This window comes from Mchenga conophoros, linkage group LG20 (genome assembly GCF_057382185.1).
Source record: "Mchenga conophoros isolate Kocher_MC1m ecotype Shallow Benthic linkage group LG20, M_conophoros_male_GT1.1, whole genome shotgun sequence".
In the NCBI taxonomy this organism is placed as follows: domain Eukaryota; kingdom Metazoa; phylum Chordata; class Actinopteri; order Cichliformes; family Cichlidae; genus Mchenga; species Mchenga conophoros.
Window position 1 is genome coordinate 29,219,964 of NC_140545.1, and position 17,838 is coordinate 29,237,801.

Below are 17,838 nucleotides of genomic sequence, written 5' to 3' on the forward strand. Positions count from 1 at the left end.
ATCACAAACTATCACAGAGTTGAAAGACGATTTGCTTGATATTTTTTAACCCTTGTGTGGTGTTCGTATTTTTGTTACTCAGCCAGTGTTCATGGGTCTGGTGGACCCGCTAGAGTTTTGGCTTTCCAAATTAACACTATCAAACAATTTTATGTTAAATTACTCAACAGATGTTTACTTCATCCCAATTACAAGACATATGAACAGCAAACATGGTTAATTTTTTCCCTTTACCTTTGTTAGATCACATTTATGAATTAATGTGCTTCTCGTTTTTCTTTTATATAAAATGTTATAAATAAATCAGTTATAATCAAGTGGAGTGAGTGGAAAGACACAACACATTTACACGTGAAAAAATAATTAATTGTTTAATTTTTCTTTTGAAAAAAACTGAACACGGGTCTCACAGACCCGAACACCATACAAGGGTTAAGTCACAAATAGATGAAAAGTCAATCATTATTTCTTTTTCTTTAGCATCAAACAGGGTACAGACTGTGAGAGGAAATCATCAATACAGTGAATTCCTCCAGTACACACTGTAATCTGGTACACACATTGAAAAAGTGAAGCGTTAATAGACACAGACAAGAGACAGAATAAAATATAACGGAGAGAAAGAAAAATCTGCAACAGATAATCAGTAATGATGGGATTTCAGCAGCCAAACCCAACTTGCATAAAATGATTTGTTTGAAGGAAATAGACCGCATACTACTAAGGCTGGCCCCCAAATGGCCACCTCTTAACCACTCACCTCTTAGCCAAGTGGATTCACCTGCTGTGTGGATTGGTGAATGCAGCCAGCTGTGCAAAGCAACAGAAAATTTATTGGTTTTGCAAAAATTAATAGCATGCATAAAAGAAAAAAGCAGAAGCTTTAACATGTATTTACTGTATGATGACATACAGTAAATACACCCAGTAACAGTAAGTGAGCCTGGACGGAAACAGAAGTTGTGTGTTTAAAGTGTTTAATATATGCTAATTATGTATAAAAAGGAAGTGAACCATGCATTTGTGGTGTGAGAAGTTTCGATCGAAATCTTGTTTCCCTTTTCTCTGACAAAATAAGTTATAGAAACACTGGGAAATGTCTTTTAGCCAGTTTGCTGGTGTTTAAACAGCTATTCATTATCTTTGTATTGTACAATGTTTAGTTTTTACTCTACTAAATTAACTTTTACTGTTCAGGTTTTATTCAGATTGCGTTGAGTTGACAAATGCACAATAGACTGAACTTAAACAGTAACAACAAAGAGATAAAAACACTAAATGCTCTATCATCAGTTGTACAGAGGAACCAAAGGTGAAGATAACTGAAAACTGCCTTTACAACAATCCTAACACCCCCCCCCCCCCCCCGACAAGTTACAGACACAAAAAAAGGAAAAAAACATGCTGACTTATAAAAAGGAAAAAGGAAAATTTTGTCCATGTACATGAACAAAAGGGATACTTTTTCTGCTTATTTCATGTTACGAGACAGGCAAAAGAAAAAAAGAAAAAAGAAAGAAAAGAAATTCTTTGATTATTGTTATTCCTGGGTTTGTTTATCTTGTCTTTAGCTTTTCCTGATCCCACGTTTCACATCTAGTCACCCTTGTTCCCTCTGTTACCGAGTCTGTTATGTTGTTGTGTGAAGCTCTGAGTGTCTGTGCGTATGTGTCGTATTTCCTGTTTTACTTTGACAGTGTTGTGTGCTATGTCAGTGTGTCTACTTTTGCTTCCCTTTGTCTCTCCAAAAGTTGAATCTGTTCATCTGGACGTAGCGTTTTGTGGGAGAAATGTTTCGTCACTCATCCAAGTGACTTCTTCAGTCTCAGCTGACTGCAGGTTTCAATCTTATTTAGTTACGACGTCGGGAGCAGTTAGGAGAACAAAATGATACAGAGACTGTTCAGGTTGCATTCCCAAAATCAACTCAAAGATTTATTCTTTTGTGCAGGGTTTTTGTAGGCGGAAGGGTTCGTGTGTCAACAAGTTTCAAGTTACAACCATATAAGGAAGTTCCCCCTAGCTCTGAAAGGGGCCTTCTATAATCTCAACATACCTTTGACAGGTCCGTTAAACACTAGACAGTTAGAATCCTTTAGTGATATAAGTTTGCACATGGTAGAATACTGCATGTAGTTATTTGCATTAGGAAATGTTTAACCATGTATACCTAGAGGCATATAATCAATTGTGTGTGATCTTTAGCAGGATGCAAGCTTGGTGTGCACTCCAGGAATGCACCTTGTCCTATTGTTCCACGGCAGGATCAACGCAGCTATGCCTGTTCCAGTTTAAGTGCCTTCTTTACATATAGATGAACTGTTGGATTTTCCAGACCAGCAGGCCAAGGGAAGTCGCCCATGGGGTCACACTCTGAACACACCCACACATACACACGCTCAATGGAGCACAAAATAAAGACCAGGGGCAGTGCTCAGCGCGAGTCTGAGAGACTGCCCTTGCTAGCAAGTTCTGTGTTTCTCTTCTCTGAGTCTTTACTGAAGAAGTGTTTTATAATATTTTCCCTAACATTGTCTAATATCATCAAAAAAGGTACCCAGTACATGCTCCCATAATACTAAAATATCTAACAGACATAGCTTACATATTACTGTAATATTCTTGTCTGCTTGTTTCAGAAAAGTGAAGAGACGGGTATATGTCCATTTCAAAAAACAGCCACTCGCTTCAGCCGAGTCCGACATCTTCCGCTTTAGAATACGACTATGCAGCAAACTGGCGCAAAATGACGTGCACCTGCACTGCAACGATGTTAAAGCGGCAGAGTTTACTTCTACGTTTAGAAGATAAATTGTTGAAATTAAATAATGATATTCAGCAAGTTTAAATATTTTACAATGTAACGCAAGTACATTGTAAGTAACTGTAATTAAAATACCTAAAAATGAACAGTAATTAGTTACTCTAATTTTTCAGTGGAAAAGTAATTTAATTACAGTAATGCGTTACTTAGTAACACATTGCACCCAACACTGGTCGGGGGACTCTATCCTTGGGGTGGACCAATTTTTGGCGCAGTGTGTTTTGGGGTTTAAAAGCCACAGAGACCCGGTGTTTAGAAAAAATGTCTCAACTGTTCCGATACTCCTGACACATATGGGATCACTGCAGGTTTTCGCTTGGGCAGCGGTTGTCCTTCTCTCCTGGATCGGCTGGAGCTTTCTTTAGGTGTCTTTCCAGCTTTGACAAAAGTCCAGGTGGGATAACCACATTTACTTAGGGCCTTCTTGATGTGCTGTTCTTCTGCATCCCTGGCCGCTGTGTCATTGGGGATGGTGTTTGCTCTGTGTTGTAGCTTTGAGCATGCAGCGTACTCAACCTCTGGGCGACCACTATGGTTGCAATGCAAGTCCACAAATCACCTGGGATGAGGCAACCGATCCTGGTGGTGCAGGTTTGCAGTTAATCACAATCTAATTTATAAACACAGACAGATTGCCATCATATCGTAATCACCTGGGATCAGTTTGCATGAAGAGCACAGCCCTATTGCTGCATCAAAAAGTGACACAAAACTGTGAGTTACCGTGAGGTTTGTGACAGGTAGTTTACTAAAAATATATAGTTGATATATAGTTACAATGACCATATCTCCGCTGTAGACTGCTCCACTATCTTCCTCTCCCTCAGGAACAGAAATCAGCTGAGGAGGAGTTCACAGGATAACAAAAAGCCTGTTTGATTTGTTTTCTTTCGACTCAACCTTTATGGATACAACTGGGGGAAAAAAACAATAATTTAACAGAAAGTATAAGACAAATAATGCCATGATTGTAACTCTAATGTAATGACTGAATTGGGTTGGTAACATGTTACATTAAATGTTACAAAACAGATGTTTTCAGCAGCACTGAATTATTATTATTAATTACTATTAATAATAATAATTCAGTGTCCAACCTGTATGGCTAATTGGACCATGTACATTGATTTTGGCTTTTTTACATTTTCGAATATTAATGCAATTAATACAATATTTCTTATTTTACTTAGACAGATGTCTGCCCGGGATCCTAAAGTGGGAGCTCACAAAGAGCTAGTGTGTCCTCCTAATTGGCTGGATATGCCTGACATACACGAACACGAACAGTGCACAGGGCAGCCTGGCACTGATCCCTGCTTCAAGCCCTCAGTGGGAGTTATTCGTAGCCTTTGGCATGAACGCATGGTTGGGCTGGAGGATCACCCCTTTCCTGTCCGGCAACCACCTGCAGCAACGCCTGTGGACCTACGGAGCATGGAGTTCACTAATCTTTTTGGTAGATATTATACCCAGCAAGAAGGCAATTTCAGGGACAGACATTTCAGGTCAGTGTCCTCAAGCTGTTTGAAAGATGGCACTGAGGACAAGGTCCAGGTACCAAGGGGTAGCCAGGGCACAGGTATGTGAATTGTAAGTTGCTGGGCACCCCATCTATGTCAACCATCTTTCATGCCCGTCTCCTAGAGGCATAGAGAGGGATGTCATACGTTTATGAGACATTCGGGCTGCCGTACTCACACAGGGCAAAGACAGCCATAACATAGAAACCAGAAGACAACACACAAACACACTCACTGGGTTTCCCATGTCTCAACGGGTAAGACACGAAGCATCGCCACACCACTGCTCTTATTGTTTATCTTATGGTGTGAATGAAATGCTTGATGTTACATGTTATGAACTGGGAAGCCTGAGACTGAAACTTGCGAGAACAAGCTGGGTTCCTCTAGCAGGCCTCTAGCAGGCCAGAGAAGCTTTTGCTTGCTGAGCTAACGCGCTAGCCACAGCCAGGTCCTGCTGGCTATGTAAACCCGCAAAACCGTGGGCAATACGCCAGGGGATACGACTGGCTGTAGGACCCTAGGCGTGCAACAGTGCTACTGTGCAACCCTCAAGACCGTGAGACAAGGTGCCAGCAACTAGTCTCACTGTAGCTTATAAGCTTTTAACAATCTAATAATTCTTTTTTATAACAGAGACAGGCTCCCAACCACAAAGGTAAACAGACACACCCTGCCTCCTAAACCACACAGTGTGCCACACAAAGTACATGCATGCAACCAAGTGGAGATCAAACAATCACCAATTTGATCTCTCTCTAGAGAGCTAGTCTCGATATGATAACGAACACATTTTCTTTCACTCTACACTGAGCTCACCATCTTGGTAACAGCTCAGCCTCTTTGCTCTTCCTGGTGTGTAAACAGAATCCAGCTTCACAATAAAATGTGCCAGCGTCATCATTTCTGCTGCCAATGGTTTTTATGTTTAAAACTGAGGCTGCGTCTGCTTAATGTTGTCAGACTGTTTATTCATACGCTGCTCCTAAATACATTTGTATTGCAGGTCTGTGTTTCATAGCAAATGTGGGTGAAACACTTGCATTTACATAGTTTAACACATCGGTGCACCACAGAGCCGCGCATCACACAATGCATTGAAGAAAATACATTTTGTCAAGAATTTTTTTAAATGAAGTTATTTAATTGATGAGTCGTTGCAGCCATAGTTGAAAGTTATGTCCAATTTTTTGGGTGGTCTTTGGCATTCTTCAGTACATTCTGTGCAGTTTACCCAGAGCAAATCATATAAGATGCATGTTAGAGAATGTAACACCACAAATGTGTGAAGAAAAAGTAAAAGATTAAGTATCAATTTATTTCTAATGTTCTGTTTTCAGCACTCCATTCAGCATCTGCTGAAACTGTCACTAGAGATCAACTAATCCCGCCTATTATTTATTTATTGCCTGTAAGGACTGCAGTTCCATCATAAACATACAGCTTAAATTGTGCCCCAATCTGCATATTTACATTTTGCGAACTGAAATCGGCTGTTTTGCTTTGTATGCTTGTATGCAAATTCAATTCAATTCATCTCAATTTTAAGTAATAGCCCAAGAAAAAAAAAAGGTGAACAAAATACAGAAATTCTCAAAGATTATGTAAAAAACGGGCTTTAATATAAACTTCACTGGAAATGTTATTTATAATTTTACTGTTTTTCTTATTATTTGATAATCATTAGTCATTGAATCATCAGTCAATCATCATTGTGTGAACTACTTTATTACCTTTGATCATTGATTATTGTTCGTGTATTTTTTTTCCTTTGCACTAAAACAGAACTTTTCTTCATGTGCAAAGTTGTGTGAAGTTAGTACCAACTACTTTTAAGTAGTTATCAACTACAGGCTAACTTTCTATAAACTCCTCAGCTAAATACAAAGGTGGACTATCCAATGGACTATGATCAGGTTGCTACAAATCAGTTATGCCTGTTGATCCACTATGAAATCCATTATTTCAGCAGTTGCTTGTTTCCCTGACTAATAAAAATCACAATGGCATGATTAATGGAAGAAAGTTTGTGTTACCAGTTGGTCTGAACAAACTACAACTATCATAGCAATAAGCCTGTAATAACATTACTACTGATGGTTTCCAACAGTAGAATACAGAGGAGGTGAGGCATCTTTGGTGTGGTTGGCTGTGCTGAAATGTACATGAGGCGTGGAGTACAAAACATCTGCATGGCCACAGGGGGCGCTGTTGGTGGCAGCAAGCTTACTCAAGTTCTCTTCACTCTGGAAGATACAAATCAGTCTTTAGAAACTATTTTCTAAACAAATTAAATTGTACAGATGCACAAAGATTCAAATTTATATAGTACAAATTCACATTTCTTTTTTTCACAGTTTACATCATTTAAAAAAAGGGGGTTACACCCAGCTGTGCCTTGTTAGTAAAAAAAAAAAAAGGGAAAAAAAAAGAAAAAGGAAAAGAAGAAAAGAAAAAGAAAATAGGTAGAAATCACAGAAATAGATACTATAATGATGCAAAAACAAATTGCAGCAACACAAAGTGCTTCTTATGAAATCATCCTGAATCCTTGACTGTAAGAGGACCATGATCTTTATATGGATGATTCCACAGTTCCCACTACCTGATAAAATCCAAAAATACTCTGGCATGAAACCTGAAAAATCAAGTACTTACTTTGTTCTGAGGACAGATGACAAGGCTGTAGTCATCTGTGCTTTCAACTCTGTTTCCTTGGGGGCATTTGGCAGTGGTGTAAATTGAAAATACTCCTTCAGGAGGTAAATTGCTCAATCTGTCCTCCTCTCTGATCTCTTCATACAACTGACTGGCCTGGAGGACAAAAAAAAAGTTAATTGAAATCAAATGAAGCTAAAATCAAGTTCAGGTGTCTTGTAATTCCTAAAACTCACCGTTGTAATGTCAGGGGGCTCTGTTTCCACAGGAGGCCCTGAAGAACATGCAAACAGTAAACATCTGTCTTTAATATGCTGCTCCAACGCTGTTTAAAAAAACCTAAGGGAACACTTTAAAAACACATCAGATGTCAATTAATCTCATTTGGCAAATGTCAGTCAGGCTCCACGGTGCCAGGTAATGAACAGAGGGCCCACTAAAGTACATTGGCAACTCAGGCCACCCTCATGAAGTCTTTTTCTGATTATTTAGTCAGAGACCTTCACACTAGTACACCTTTTGGAGGTCATTTTGCACAAAGTAGCAAATACCAGCCCTGCTGATGTTGCTGAGTTGGACTATCTATGCAACCTGTGTAAGGTCCAGGTATCACCTCATTCTACCAGTAGTGACATTAGTCAAAAATACAGAAGACAAAAGATGGGGAAGGTAAAATTGTCAGTGGTCTCCAGTTGTAAAACGATTCCTGTTTGGGGGGGTTGCCTCATTGTTGTCATCAATTCATTAACACCAAAGGAGTTCAAAGATTATTATCCTGATTAAAAATTTTCACTCATTATTCTAATAAGAAACTGCAAAGATTACTGACTTCACAACTGTCAGGAGTTCAATAACTTGCTGTGACTAGTCACGGTTCTGAATCCTAAATGAACATCTGGTCGTGTGGTTAAAAATAGAGAGGCATAGATGGGTGTTAGAGTTGCATTCACTGCCACAGCAAAATCACAAGCCATGAAGCTGCCACATCTGGCTGCACCTCAGATGTTGTGTTTATGACTTTAACTTTAAACACTCATCAAATATCCAGTTTTTCGATCCCCTTTTACTGTAATAATGAAGTGATGATAAAACTTTGTGGTTTCTTTGGTCATTCAAAGCTATATATATATTTTTACTTTGACTCAATCTTAGATCTCTAAATGTTTGTTCAACAACATAGTGTATAACAGTATCATCATTAGGAGTCTAAGAATATAAGGTGTTAAACAGAAACTTTATGGTAAATATGGCAGAGCGATGATACTGTTATGCAACTTGCGACCCTTTTTTTAACGTGAGAAAGTTGCCATAAGTCGCCCTCATAAGCCTCAAGCTTCGATTAGGGAGCTGGGGGAGGAATCAGGGTTCATGATGCAGAAGCACTTTTAAGAATTACCAGCTACATATATTAATACATTTTTGCAAGGCAGCTTGTTTAAGGTTGGCGATAGACATCAATACCGTGTTTTCTGAAGTGATGAAGACACTGTCTTATGTTCATGTTTACTTTAGGCTCACCTTTAGGTTTACTGGCCCTCCTCTTCTTGCAGAAAATCAGCAAAGCCACTGGTAAGACAGTGATCAGAATAAGAGCCACCACAGGCAGCGTACCTGCAGTAACTTACCACAAGATATTTGTTTTAGTCAAACAGTGTAAATATATGGCCTAAAGGCTTTACTCACTTTTCAGAAAAAACTGCATACACCCAGTGTCATATGGACTGGCATACTTACCACAAATATTGAAACATTCACCAGACAAACTGCTTATCAAGCATGACTGAAACTTTTACAGCTGCTCAGAGCAGTTTAGTGTAATATTTGCCTGATTTTACATGTTTTATTTACACTTATTGAACTTTTTACTTAAAAGAACAGATGCGTGTATACTATTCCAACCATCTACTCGTTTAAAGGACATGCAGGTGGCTCAGTTATAAACACACTTGAAATTTAACAGGCCCGGAGGACATCCTAGTCCACACACACATATATATATGTATATATATATATATATATATATATATATATATATATATATATATATATATATATATATATATATATATATATATATATAATGTACCTAAATTTGGAAGAGGTGTCTGTGTCTGTTTGGAGGTTGAAGAGGAGGCTGGTGAAGGTGTGGTGCCTCCTGAAATGGAATTTAAACTCTGTGATGTTGGGGTCTTTGGTGATGTTGTCACCGTTGCTGTTGTCATGGGGGCTGATGAGAGAAATGTTGAAACTGGCGAAGGTTGCACAGTAGACTTTGGTTTTGAGGTCACTGAAGCTGTGAAGATGAAACATCCACAATCACAACAATACTACTCAAAGAAGTTTGTATGTGTTCATGCGAGAAACAGTTTGGGGTTGTTCTGTGTTTTACAGAAGAATTTATAAAACCAATTTTGTCTAAATATTATGAGTCACTTGAAAGAAAATAATTCTTCATGTCTTCACAAACATGACATTTAGTCAACTCACCGTCTGTGACAACAATCTCAAATTCTTCATTTGAATCAAATGGCAAAATTCTGTCCAAAGAGCATCTGTACATTCCAGAGTCAGATCTTCTCAGCTGTGTGATGCTCACATTCAGAACTGTCTTATGTAATGGATAAAATCCTTCTTTATATTTAATGCTGTATCTGCCATTCTGCGCTGAGTCATCAGTTGTGTCAATGAGAATATTTCCTTCTTCACATTTTCCCGTACAGAAGAGTCTCCTTCTTCCAGTTAAAGAAAATGTGCATTTAACTGTGATGCTTCCACCCTCCATTTCTGTATAGATGGGAGTTTCTGCATTAACAAAACCAGAGTATCCTGCATCCTGCAGTCCTGCTGAAAATACAATAAATCACTAGTTACTTTCTTCTCGTAAAATTTTGCAGCCTAAGAAGATATATTAAAATGAAAGAAGACAAATCTTCACTTTAACACAACTTTTCAAGTTAAGTCAGCGTTTTCAGTATGTTTAACTTATGTTTTAGTTATTTGAATTTGCAAACCATGGACTTCCTGGTTTTTGTTGGCATCTACACAAACCTTTTGCTGAGGAAGACTCAGAGTCACAAATTTAATGATAAACAATTCTAATTAATCGAAACAGTGGGAACCGGTTCTTGTTGAGAGCCTCATTTACCTGGCAGGAAACATGGCGCCTAAGCGGCTCAAACGCTCAAAAGTTTGGTTACACTTTACGAGAACAGATGACAACAGGGCAACTTGCAAAGTAGATATTTCATTTAAGGGAGGAAGCACTACGAATATGCAAATTTACAAACTTGCAACAAATATAGACAAATGACTTTGAGTTTCATTTATTTATGACGACATCTTAATCTGCTTTTTGGATGTTTACAGGTTAAAATTGTCTTTTTTTGTTACTTAACATCCAAAGCTTTTAGGTTGTCAACACTTGTTCTCTAATGTTTTGCTTCACAAAAGATGCTAATGGTACAGCAAACAAGGAACCAACTCTGAGTACCTTTCAAAAATGATGGTAACATTTAACTGCTTTACCTATCATTTCAAGGGTTTCTTGTCTTTGCTAAAGCAGTTTTTAGTTCTTCACAGGTTTAGTTGTACTTCCAGTGAACTGCATGTTTGACTGACTCTTTCCAACTCTGCGTTTAACCACAGAAACCAATAACATGTAAGAGGCAGATGAAAATGAAAAAATGCTGAAACAGCTTATCGCTACAACTGCTCAACAAGAAGCTTAAACTTACTGATCAACTAGAAATAAAAAGGAAACAAAGACAAATAATACTGAGAATAACAAAATTAAAGAAATATAAATAAATTGACCCACCAAGAAAGATGAAACAGACCAAAGCACGGAAGACTTTCATACTGAGGTTCTGAGGCATACTGATATTCAGATGGCTTCTCTTCTGTTTTCACTTTCAAACGAGGAAGTTTTCACTTCTCTTTTATGATGTGGTCCCTTCTTCAAACAAATCTCACACACACATGCACATACACATACACTTTTGGTAAAGTTGTTAGTGAACAGCTGCTTATTTACAGAGTCATAGACCCAATGGAATTACAACTGTGTGAACTCCAAGTAACTGGCTCTGGTAGGTTGAGTGTTGATGTTTAAAGAACAATTCATATGACAGTAGACTTCAAACCAAGTAGTTCTATGTGCATTTTTACTTGCCTTTCCTATTTGAAAATTGTCAGTTAAACTCTCAACATCACAACAAACAGAGACTGCAGTGTGTTGTGCGCTCTGCTGAGAAGGTGATTGGCTGCAGACTCCCAGCTCTGCAGGACCTGTACACCTCCAGGACACTGGGGCGTGCAGCCCGGATCTCAGCTGACCCTTCTCACCCCGGACACAGTCTGTTTGACCTGCTCCCCTCAGGCAGGAGGCTCCGGTCCATTCGCACCAGAACCTCTCGCCATAAGAACAGTTTCTTCCCCTCTGCTGTTGGACACATGAACAATAACCGTATGACTGTTCCCACCACTAACACATGACCCTACGCTGTGTTCACTGCATCATTCCATGTTTGGCACTGATCACCACCTGCACTCATGTATATATCATGTATATATCTACTTAGCACTTTTAATTCTTATTCTTACTCTTATTTTATATTTTTATGACAGTATGTTTGCACTGAAGCACCGCAGCAATTTCCTAATGTTGTAAACCTGCTCAACATTTGGCAATAAACCCTTTCTGATTCTGATTCTGATTCTGATTCTGATACCATGTGGACTAGCAAAAGAGGAGTCGGGTGGAGACCCAAACTGCAAACAACTGTACCGTCCATGGTTCACCACCAGATGGTGCAAAAAAGCAAGATCTGGGCATACAGTTCACTAACGCATTAAATGCAAAAGATCGTTACATTGTCCTTCTGTTTGTACCCACTGTCTGTTTTTAACGAAAGATTTAGATTTTTTACTTTAATACAGCCTCTGAGTGACCCCTATTAATGTCCTTTTCCTCTGCCAATTTGTTACATTTGTCACAGTTGTTTTAATTTTAACAACACAGCTTTCCCACAGCATACCTGCACCGTCTCATTGAAAGACAAAAGGCAAGTAAGAAATATCCTTAGCCCACTTATTTTGAAATAGAAAAAATGTATTTACTGTATCTTCTACAACATTTTTGTATGCTTATACAGAATGCTGTATGTTGGGTCTGTGTTTCCACAAGCCCCGCTAGTTTAGAGAGTTATTCATCATGAAGAACGCAAGACATAACAGAACATCTTCAACCGGTTTTTCACTCACTAATGAGGGAAGTTTTGGTCAAGAACCAGCTCTTGAAGCTCAAATCCTTCAAAGAGCAGCTTCTCTCGCAGCTATTTATTGACAAACTGTTACAGTACACACACAACACAAGCACCTCCCCTCGTAAGACCCCTCTTGGTTACAAAGACACGTGTGTGTGTGTGTGTGTGTGTGTGTGTGTGTGTATGTGTGTGTGACCTGCTCACCAAAAGGATCATAAAAGCAGGAAGCTTACAACACGAATTAATGTATCTGGCTGGAGAGGTGGTCAGGATCAAAGGAATGGCTTTGATCCTACTGCTTGAACCAAGACTGTACAAATTTAAGAAACACAATGACACATTCAACAATTAGACTTAACTGTTTTATCCTAGTGATTTATTCAATACATGAGGGTTTTGGGGGGGGGGGGGGGGGGGGGGGTTGTTATTCTATATTTTCCAGTTTTTTCTTTAACAGGTCCATGTACTGACTAGCCATTAATAACTGAGATATAAAATTATACATTTGACACCCCTGCTCTAGGTTAGATTAGTTTGTAGACACATAATATCTCTTCAGAAAAAAGGTTGTCAGTGGAGGATGAAAACTTTAAGGTCTTTAGCCCATTTTTTTTTTCTATCGCTCAGGTGCTATAAAGTATCTTTGACATTGTAATGTGAATTTTGAACTCGTCCTTCTTTCCTTGGCAGCTCTACAACAGATTATGAACTGTCAGTCTTGTTTTGTAATTGAAAAGCTTATCAGCCAGCTCATGAGGTGCTGTGTGCCTATAGGTTGGCTGTTTTGTATGTCATACAACTGTAGTCCATAGTTCAAATAAACAGTAAAACAAAACTAATCTGGATTAACGCCTGTGTTTACAGATGACTTTGAGAGTTTGACAGAGGTGGAAATGCCAGAGAGAACTGGATTAACTCCTACGCATTTCTGACAGTGATGGTGAACAAGAGGGCATTGAAAATGATGATGACTGTGCACCTGTTTAACGGGCAAAGTAAGCAAAGTCCTCTTGGAGAGTATTTAAAAGACCAAATACAAACATCTCAAAGAATCGCAAAGACAATGGCATGGTTTATAAAGGCCAGACTTACACTGTCAATATTAATACTCTGATTTGTGACGCGCCATCTGAAATGTTTTAAAGGTCATACTGTCACAGTCCTGGGTCATTTTGACCCAGCATTTTCAGGTCTTTTATTCCTTTGTATTATGGTTTGTATTATGATCCTTTTGTCATGCCTTGTTTATTAGTATTCTATGTTTCAGTTATTCTTTGTGAGGGATTAGTTCTTAAGTTATGTCTCTTGTTGAGTGTAAGTTCAGTTCAGTGTCAAGTCTGTGTCTGTTTCTTGTTTCCTGTGTTATTGTGTTATTGTGAAAGGTTGTGCCTCACCTCAGTGTGTCTAGCTTTGCTCCCCATGTCTCGTTAGCCCAAACCCTCCCAGCTGTGTCGCCCTCCTGTTTTCCATTCCCTGATTACTCCCCTGTGTATATAAGCCCTGTGTTTTCCTGTGTTCCCTGTCGTGTCGTACCCTCAACTAGCTGTGTGTTCTGTTTCTAGTGTTTCGTCTCCTGCTCCAGTTTAGTATTTCTTTTCCAGTGTTTCAGTCCTCGGTTCCTCTGTTCAGACTTTTGTTTGGCTTTTGGTGAGTTTAGTTAGTACGAGGTTTTTCCCAGCAATAAAGCTGTGCTTTAAGTTTCACTTCTGTGTCTGAGTTCTGCATTTTGGGTCCACCACTCCTGCTTGCTCGCCTGCCACACAGCCAACCATGACACATACTCCATATAAGAGTTGTGAAAGATAATCAATCAGAGGTGATCATGTTGATGGAAGAATAGTTTTCAGGGAACAGGAATGCACTTCTCAAACAGATGAGGGTTTTTCATAGTGGAGTACAGTAACCAAGACACTGGTGTCAGCCCCTGGAATTCTTTGTGTTAGCTCATTTGTCTTAGATTATATGCACATAATAACCACAGGCTCTGTGGTCGGCATGAAGCTAGACACTTTGGTGACAGTGGCAGAGAAAAGGACATTAAAGAAACTGCTGGACATTATGGACAATGCTGGGCATCCTCTGCACATAGTCACAAACAATCAGAGGAGCCTATTAAGCGACAGGTCGCTTCTCCCAAAGTCAAAAACCAACAGACTTAAAAGTTCCTTTGTCCCACACGCCATCAGACTGTTTAACTCCTCACTGGAGGGGACAGGGAGGGGAAACAGGGTCAAGGGAGGGCGGGAACAACTGAGCTGTAGTGCTTATTTACACTCAATATTTTTTTCTTAAATTCGACTGTACAATAATCACTGTGAAATATACTCACTCAAATGTTCAATCCTATTTATCCATATTATGTTCTGTATTTATATGTGTGTATATATGGTATATTTATGCTTACAGTATATCCTTACTCTCATTCCCCTTATTGTATCTGTAACATGCAACTTCTGTCGGTGCTGTGCTACTGGAAACTGAATTTCCCAGAGGAACCCACCCAAGGGATTAATAAAGTTTCATCTAATCTAATCTATTGTTTGCTTGGGAATAGTTAGACACCTGTTTATTTACTTAACTTGTGGCCCAAAAGTCGTTGTTGTTTATCTATGAGGCAAAAAAAATTTAATTTCTCATTAAGTCATTGCAGGAAGAGGGAACATGCCAAATGAATTTGCTCAACAAATGAGGGTTTTACACAAAATAGGTGGAAAGCCACTGAACTATGTCGTTTTTTGCTATACACAGGTCCTGTGGTATTGAAAACTGTTGTCCCCTAAAAGATGCAAACATTTCTTGTCCTTGACTGTATCCATGTCGATAATGCTAGAGTCAGATGAGTGGATTTGAAATGCTTATCGTCAAACTTTTTGTTATGTGCTGTGGTGACCTGGCAAGACCTTTCCCATATACAGTGTACATGGAGTAATTCATCTCCATGAGGATGCCAGCCACTTGGACTGTTCCTTAAATAGCATTTCCTGTTTCCTATTTGAAAACTACCTGCAACAAATCAATAAACATGTGAGGAGTGTGAGAAACCCCTGGAACAAGTAACCCACAAGAAGCTGGTGGTTTTGTCCTCCAGGGATCATCAACTGATCGTCTTTTCCATCTGTCTGTTTTCTGTATCTTTCATTGTGACTCCTGCATGTCCTTTCTCACTACATCCATAAACCTCCCAGGGCCTCTGTGTCTTTCCTCTTGCCACAATATCCTACCCCCAGTCTAACCCTCATCGCTCTTCTCTGCATGTCCAGACTCTCTCAACCTCTCCCCTTTTACTTGATCCATTAGCTAAATCTGTACTGCCTCTCTAATGTAGTCATTAGCCACTCAAGTCGCTTATTTATGTCTGACACCTCAGCATTGTCTCTTTTAACATGACAAACTATGAGTTGTTGATTAGGGTTTGTGTCATTTTCTGTGGAATTGAACTATTTGTTTTGTATACGTCTGCTACATTGATATTCAAAATGGGCTCCCTGTGCTATCGTAATGTATGCGGTTCTAAATTGGATGCTAACAGGTTTGTAACTGAAAATGTGAAAATGGAACCTAATGGAACAGTAAAGCTATAATCAGAATCAGAATCAGAAATACTTTATTAATCCCGAAGGAAATTATGGGTTACAGCAGGCAGAATGCTAAATGGCGGATGCGCACATTACAAAGGAACCCTCTGACCAAACACAAACATCACATTAGGGAGACATGTCAGAGAGGTAGGCTGATAGGAAAAAAAACAACGAAAATATACAACATGAGGTGAGAGGAGGAAAAACAAAACTCCTCTCAGCCTGGGCTTCTAATGGGAGAACAGTTTGATAACAGAAAAAACATCCCAGCACAAAAAGCACATGACTGTCAATACACCACAGAAACACAAGACAAGCAACAGGGGTGGGTAAAAGGGTGAGAGAGAGCCGGTGTAGACAGCACATCCGGTCCTGCAGCATGTCTGCGCTGGTCCAGTTGATCCGCCATCTGCCCCGGGAGGGGACAAGCATCGAAGGCATTTGGAAAGGGAGGGGGGATGAGTGTGTATCAGTGTATGTGTATGTGGGTGTGTAGAGTGTCCTTCGCCCTGCCAGGCTAAGTAAACAGTCTTCCAGCCTACCCAGATGACATGTGTGCGTGCGTGTGTGTGTTTATCCTGTGTTCAGCTGAGAGAAAGTGTCACCACGCCCAGTTAAGCAAAGGTCCACAGTCTTCAGTGGACCCAGGATGCCTTGAAGGAGGGACAAAGAGTTCTGACAACAGTCCTGTTTTCATAGGAGAATTTTTGTTCTTCCAGTCAGAATCAGAATCAGAATCAGAATGGGGTTTATTGCCAAATGTTGAGCAGGTTTACAACATTAGGAAATTGCTGCGGTGCTTCAGTGCAAACATGCTGTCATAAATAGCACTTAAATAGACATGGAAAAAAATAAAAGTAGGGATAAGAATTAAAAGTGCTACGTGGAAAGATATGTGCATGAGATATACATGAGATATATACATGAGAATAAGAATTAAGAGTGCTACGTTGAAAGATATATACATGAGTGCAGGTGGTGATCAGTGCCAAACATAGAATGATGCAGTGACACAGCGTAGGGTCATGTGTTAGTGGCGGGTACAGTCATATGGTTATTGTTCATGTGTCCAACAGCAGAGGGGAAGAAACTGTTCTTATGGCGAGAGGTTCTGGTGCGAATGGACCGGAGCCTCCTGCCTGAGGGGAGCAGGTCAAACAGACTGTGTCCAGGGTGAGAAGGGTCAGCTGAGATCCGAGCTGCACGCCGCAATGTCCTGGAGGTGTACAGGTCCTGCAAAGATGGGAGTCTGCAGCCAATCACCTTCTCAGCAGAGCGCACAACACGCTGCAGTCTCTGTTTGTCCCTGATAGTGGCTCCAGCGTACCACACGGTGATGGAGGAGGTGAGGATGGACTCGATGATTGCAGTGTAGAACTGCATCATCGTCCGTGTTGGCAGGTTGAATTTCTTCAGCTGCCTCAGGAAGTACATCCTCTGCTGGGCTTTCTTGATGACGGAGGTGATGGTGGGCTCCCACTTCAGGTCCTGGGTGATGGTGGTACCCAGGAAGCGGAATGAGTCCACAGAGGTGATGGGGGTGTCAGTCAGGATGATGGGGGGGAGTGGGGCTGTGTGCTTCCTGAAGTCCACAATAATCTCCACTGTCTTCTGGGCATTCAGCACCAGGTTGTTGTGGCTGCACCAGGACACCAGACGTTCAACCTCCCTCCTGTAGGCAGACTCGTCCCCGTCCGAGATGAGTCCAATAACGGTGGTGTCATCTGCAAACTTGATTAGCTTGACAGACTGGTGGGTGGAGGTGCAGCAGTTGGTGTACAGGGAGAAGAGCAGAGGAGAAAGAACACAGCCCTGAGGGGAGCCGGTGCTGATGGTCTGGGAGTCCGAGACATTCTTTCCCAGCCTCACATGCTGCTTCCTGTCCGTCAGGAAGTCAGTGATCCACCGGCAGATGGGATCAGGCACATTCATCTGGGAAAGCTTGTCTCGGAGATGGTCTGGAAGGATGGTGTTGAAGGCAGCTTCGACCTTGG

The 17,838-nt window shown here is 40.2% G+C and overlaps 1 protein-coding gene across 3 annotated transcripts; it reads right to left on the bottom strand.

The window, feature by feature from the left end:
- Nucleotides 1-5,419: 5,419 nt before the first annotated feature.
- On the bottom strand, nt 5,420-10,877 carry LOC146551049 (uncharacterized). Of its 3 annotated transcripts, none has more exons than XM_085258938.1 (7): nt 10,820-10,877; nt 9,490-9,843; nt 9,089-9,295; nt 8,521-8,613; nt 7,239-7,276; nt 7,003-7,158; nt 5,420-6,590 (listed from the first exon to the last, which is right to left on the bottom strand). In XM_085258938.1, the coding sequence occupies exons 1-7, from the start codon at nt 10,875-10,877 to the stop codon at nt 6,435-6,437; spliced, it is 1,062 nt and encodes a 353-aa protein (XP_085115064.1). In that variant the 3' UTR covers nt 5,420-6,434. The 3 variants fall into 3 exon arrangements, with proteins under 3 accessions (XP_085115064.1, XP_085115063.1, XP_085115065.1); XM_085258937.1 differs by having other exon boundaries at nt 8,521-8,622; XM_085258939.1 differs by having other exon boundaries at nt 8,521-8,622; nt 9,490-9,846; nt 10,820-10,865.
- Between the last annotated feature and the right edge of the window lie 6,961 nt (nt 10,878-17,838).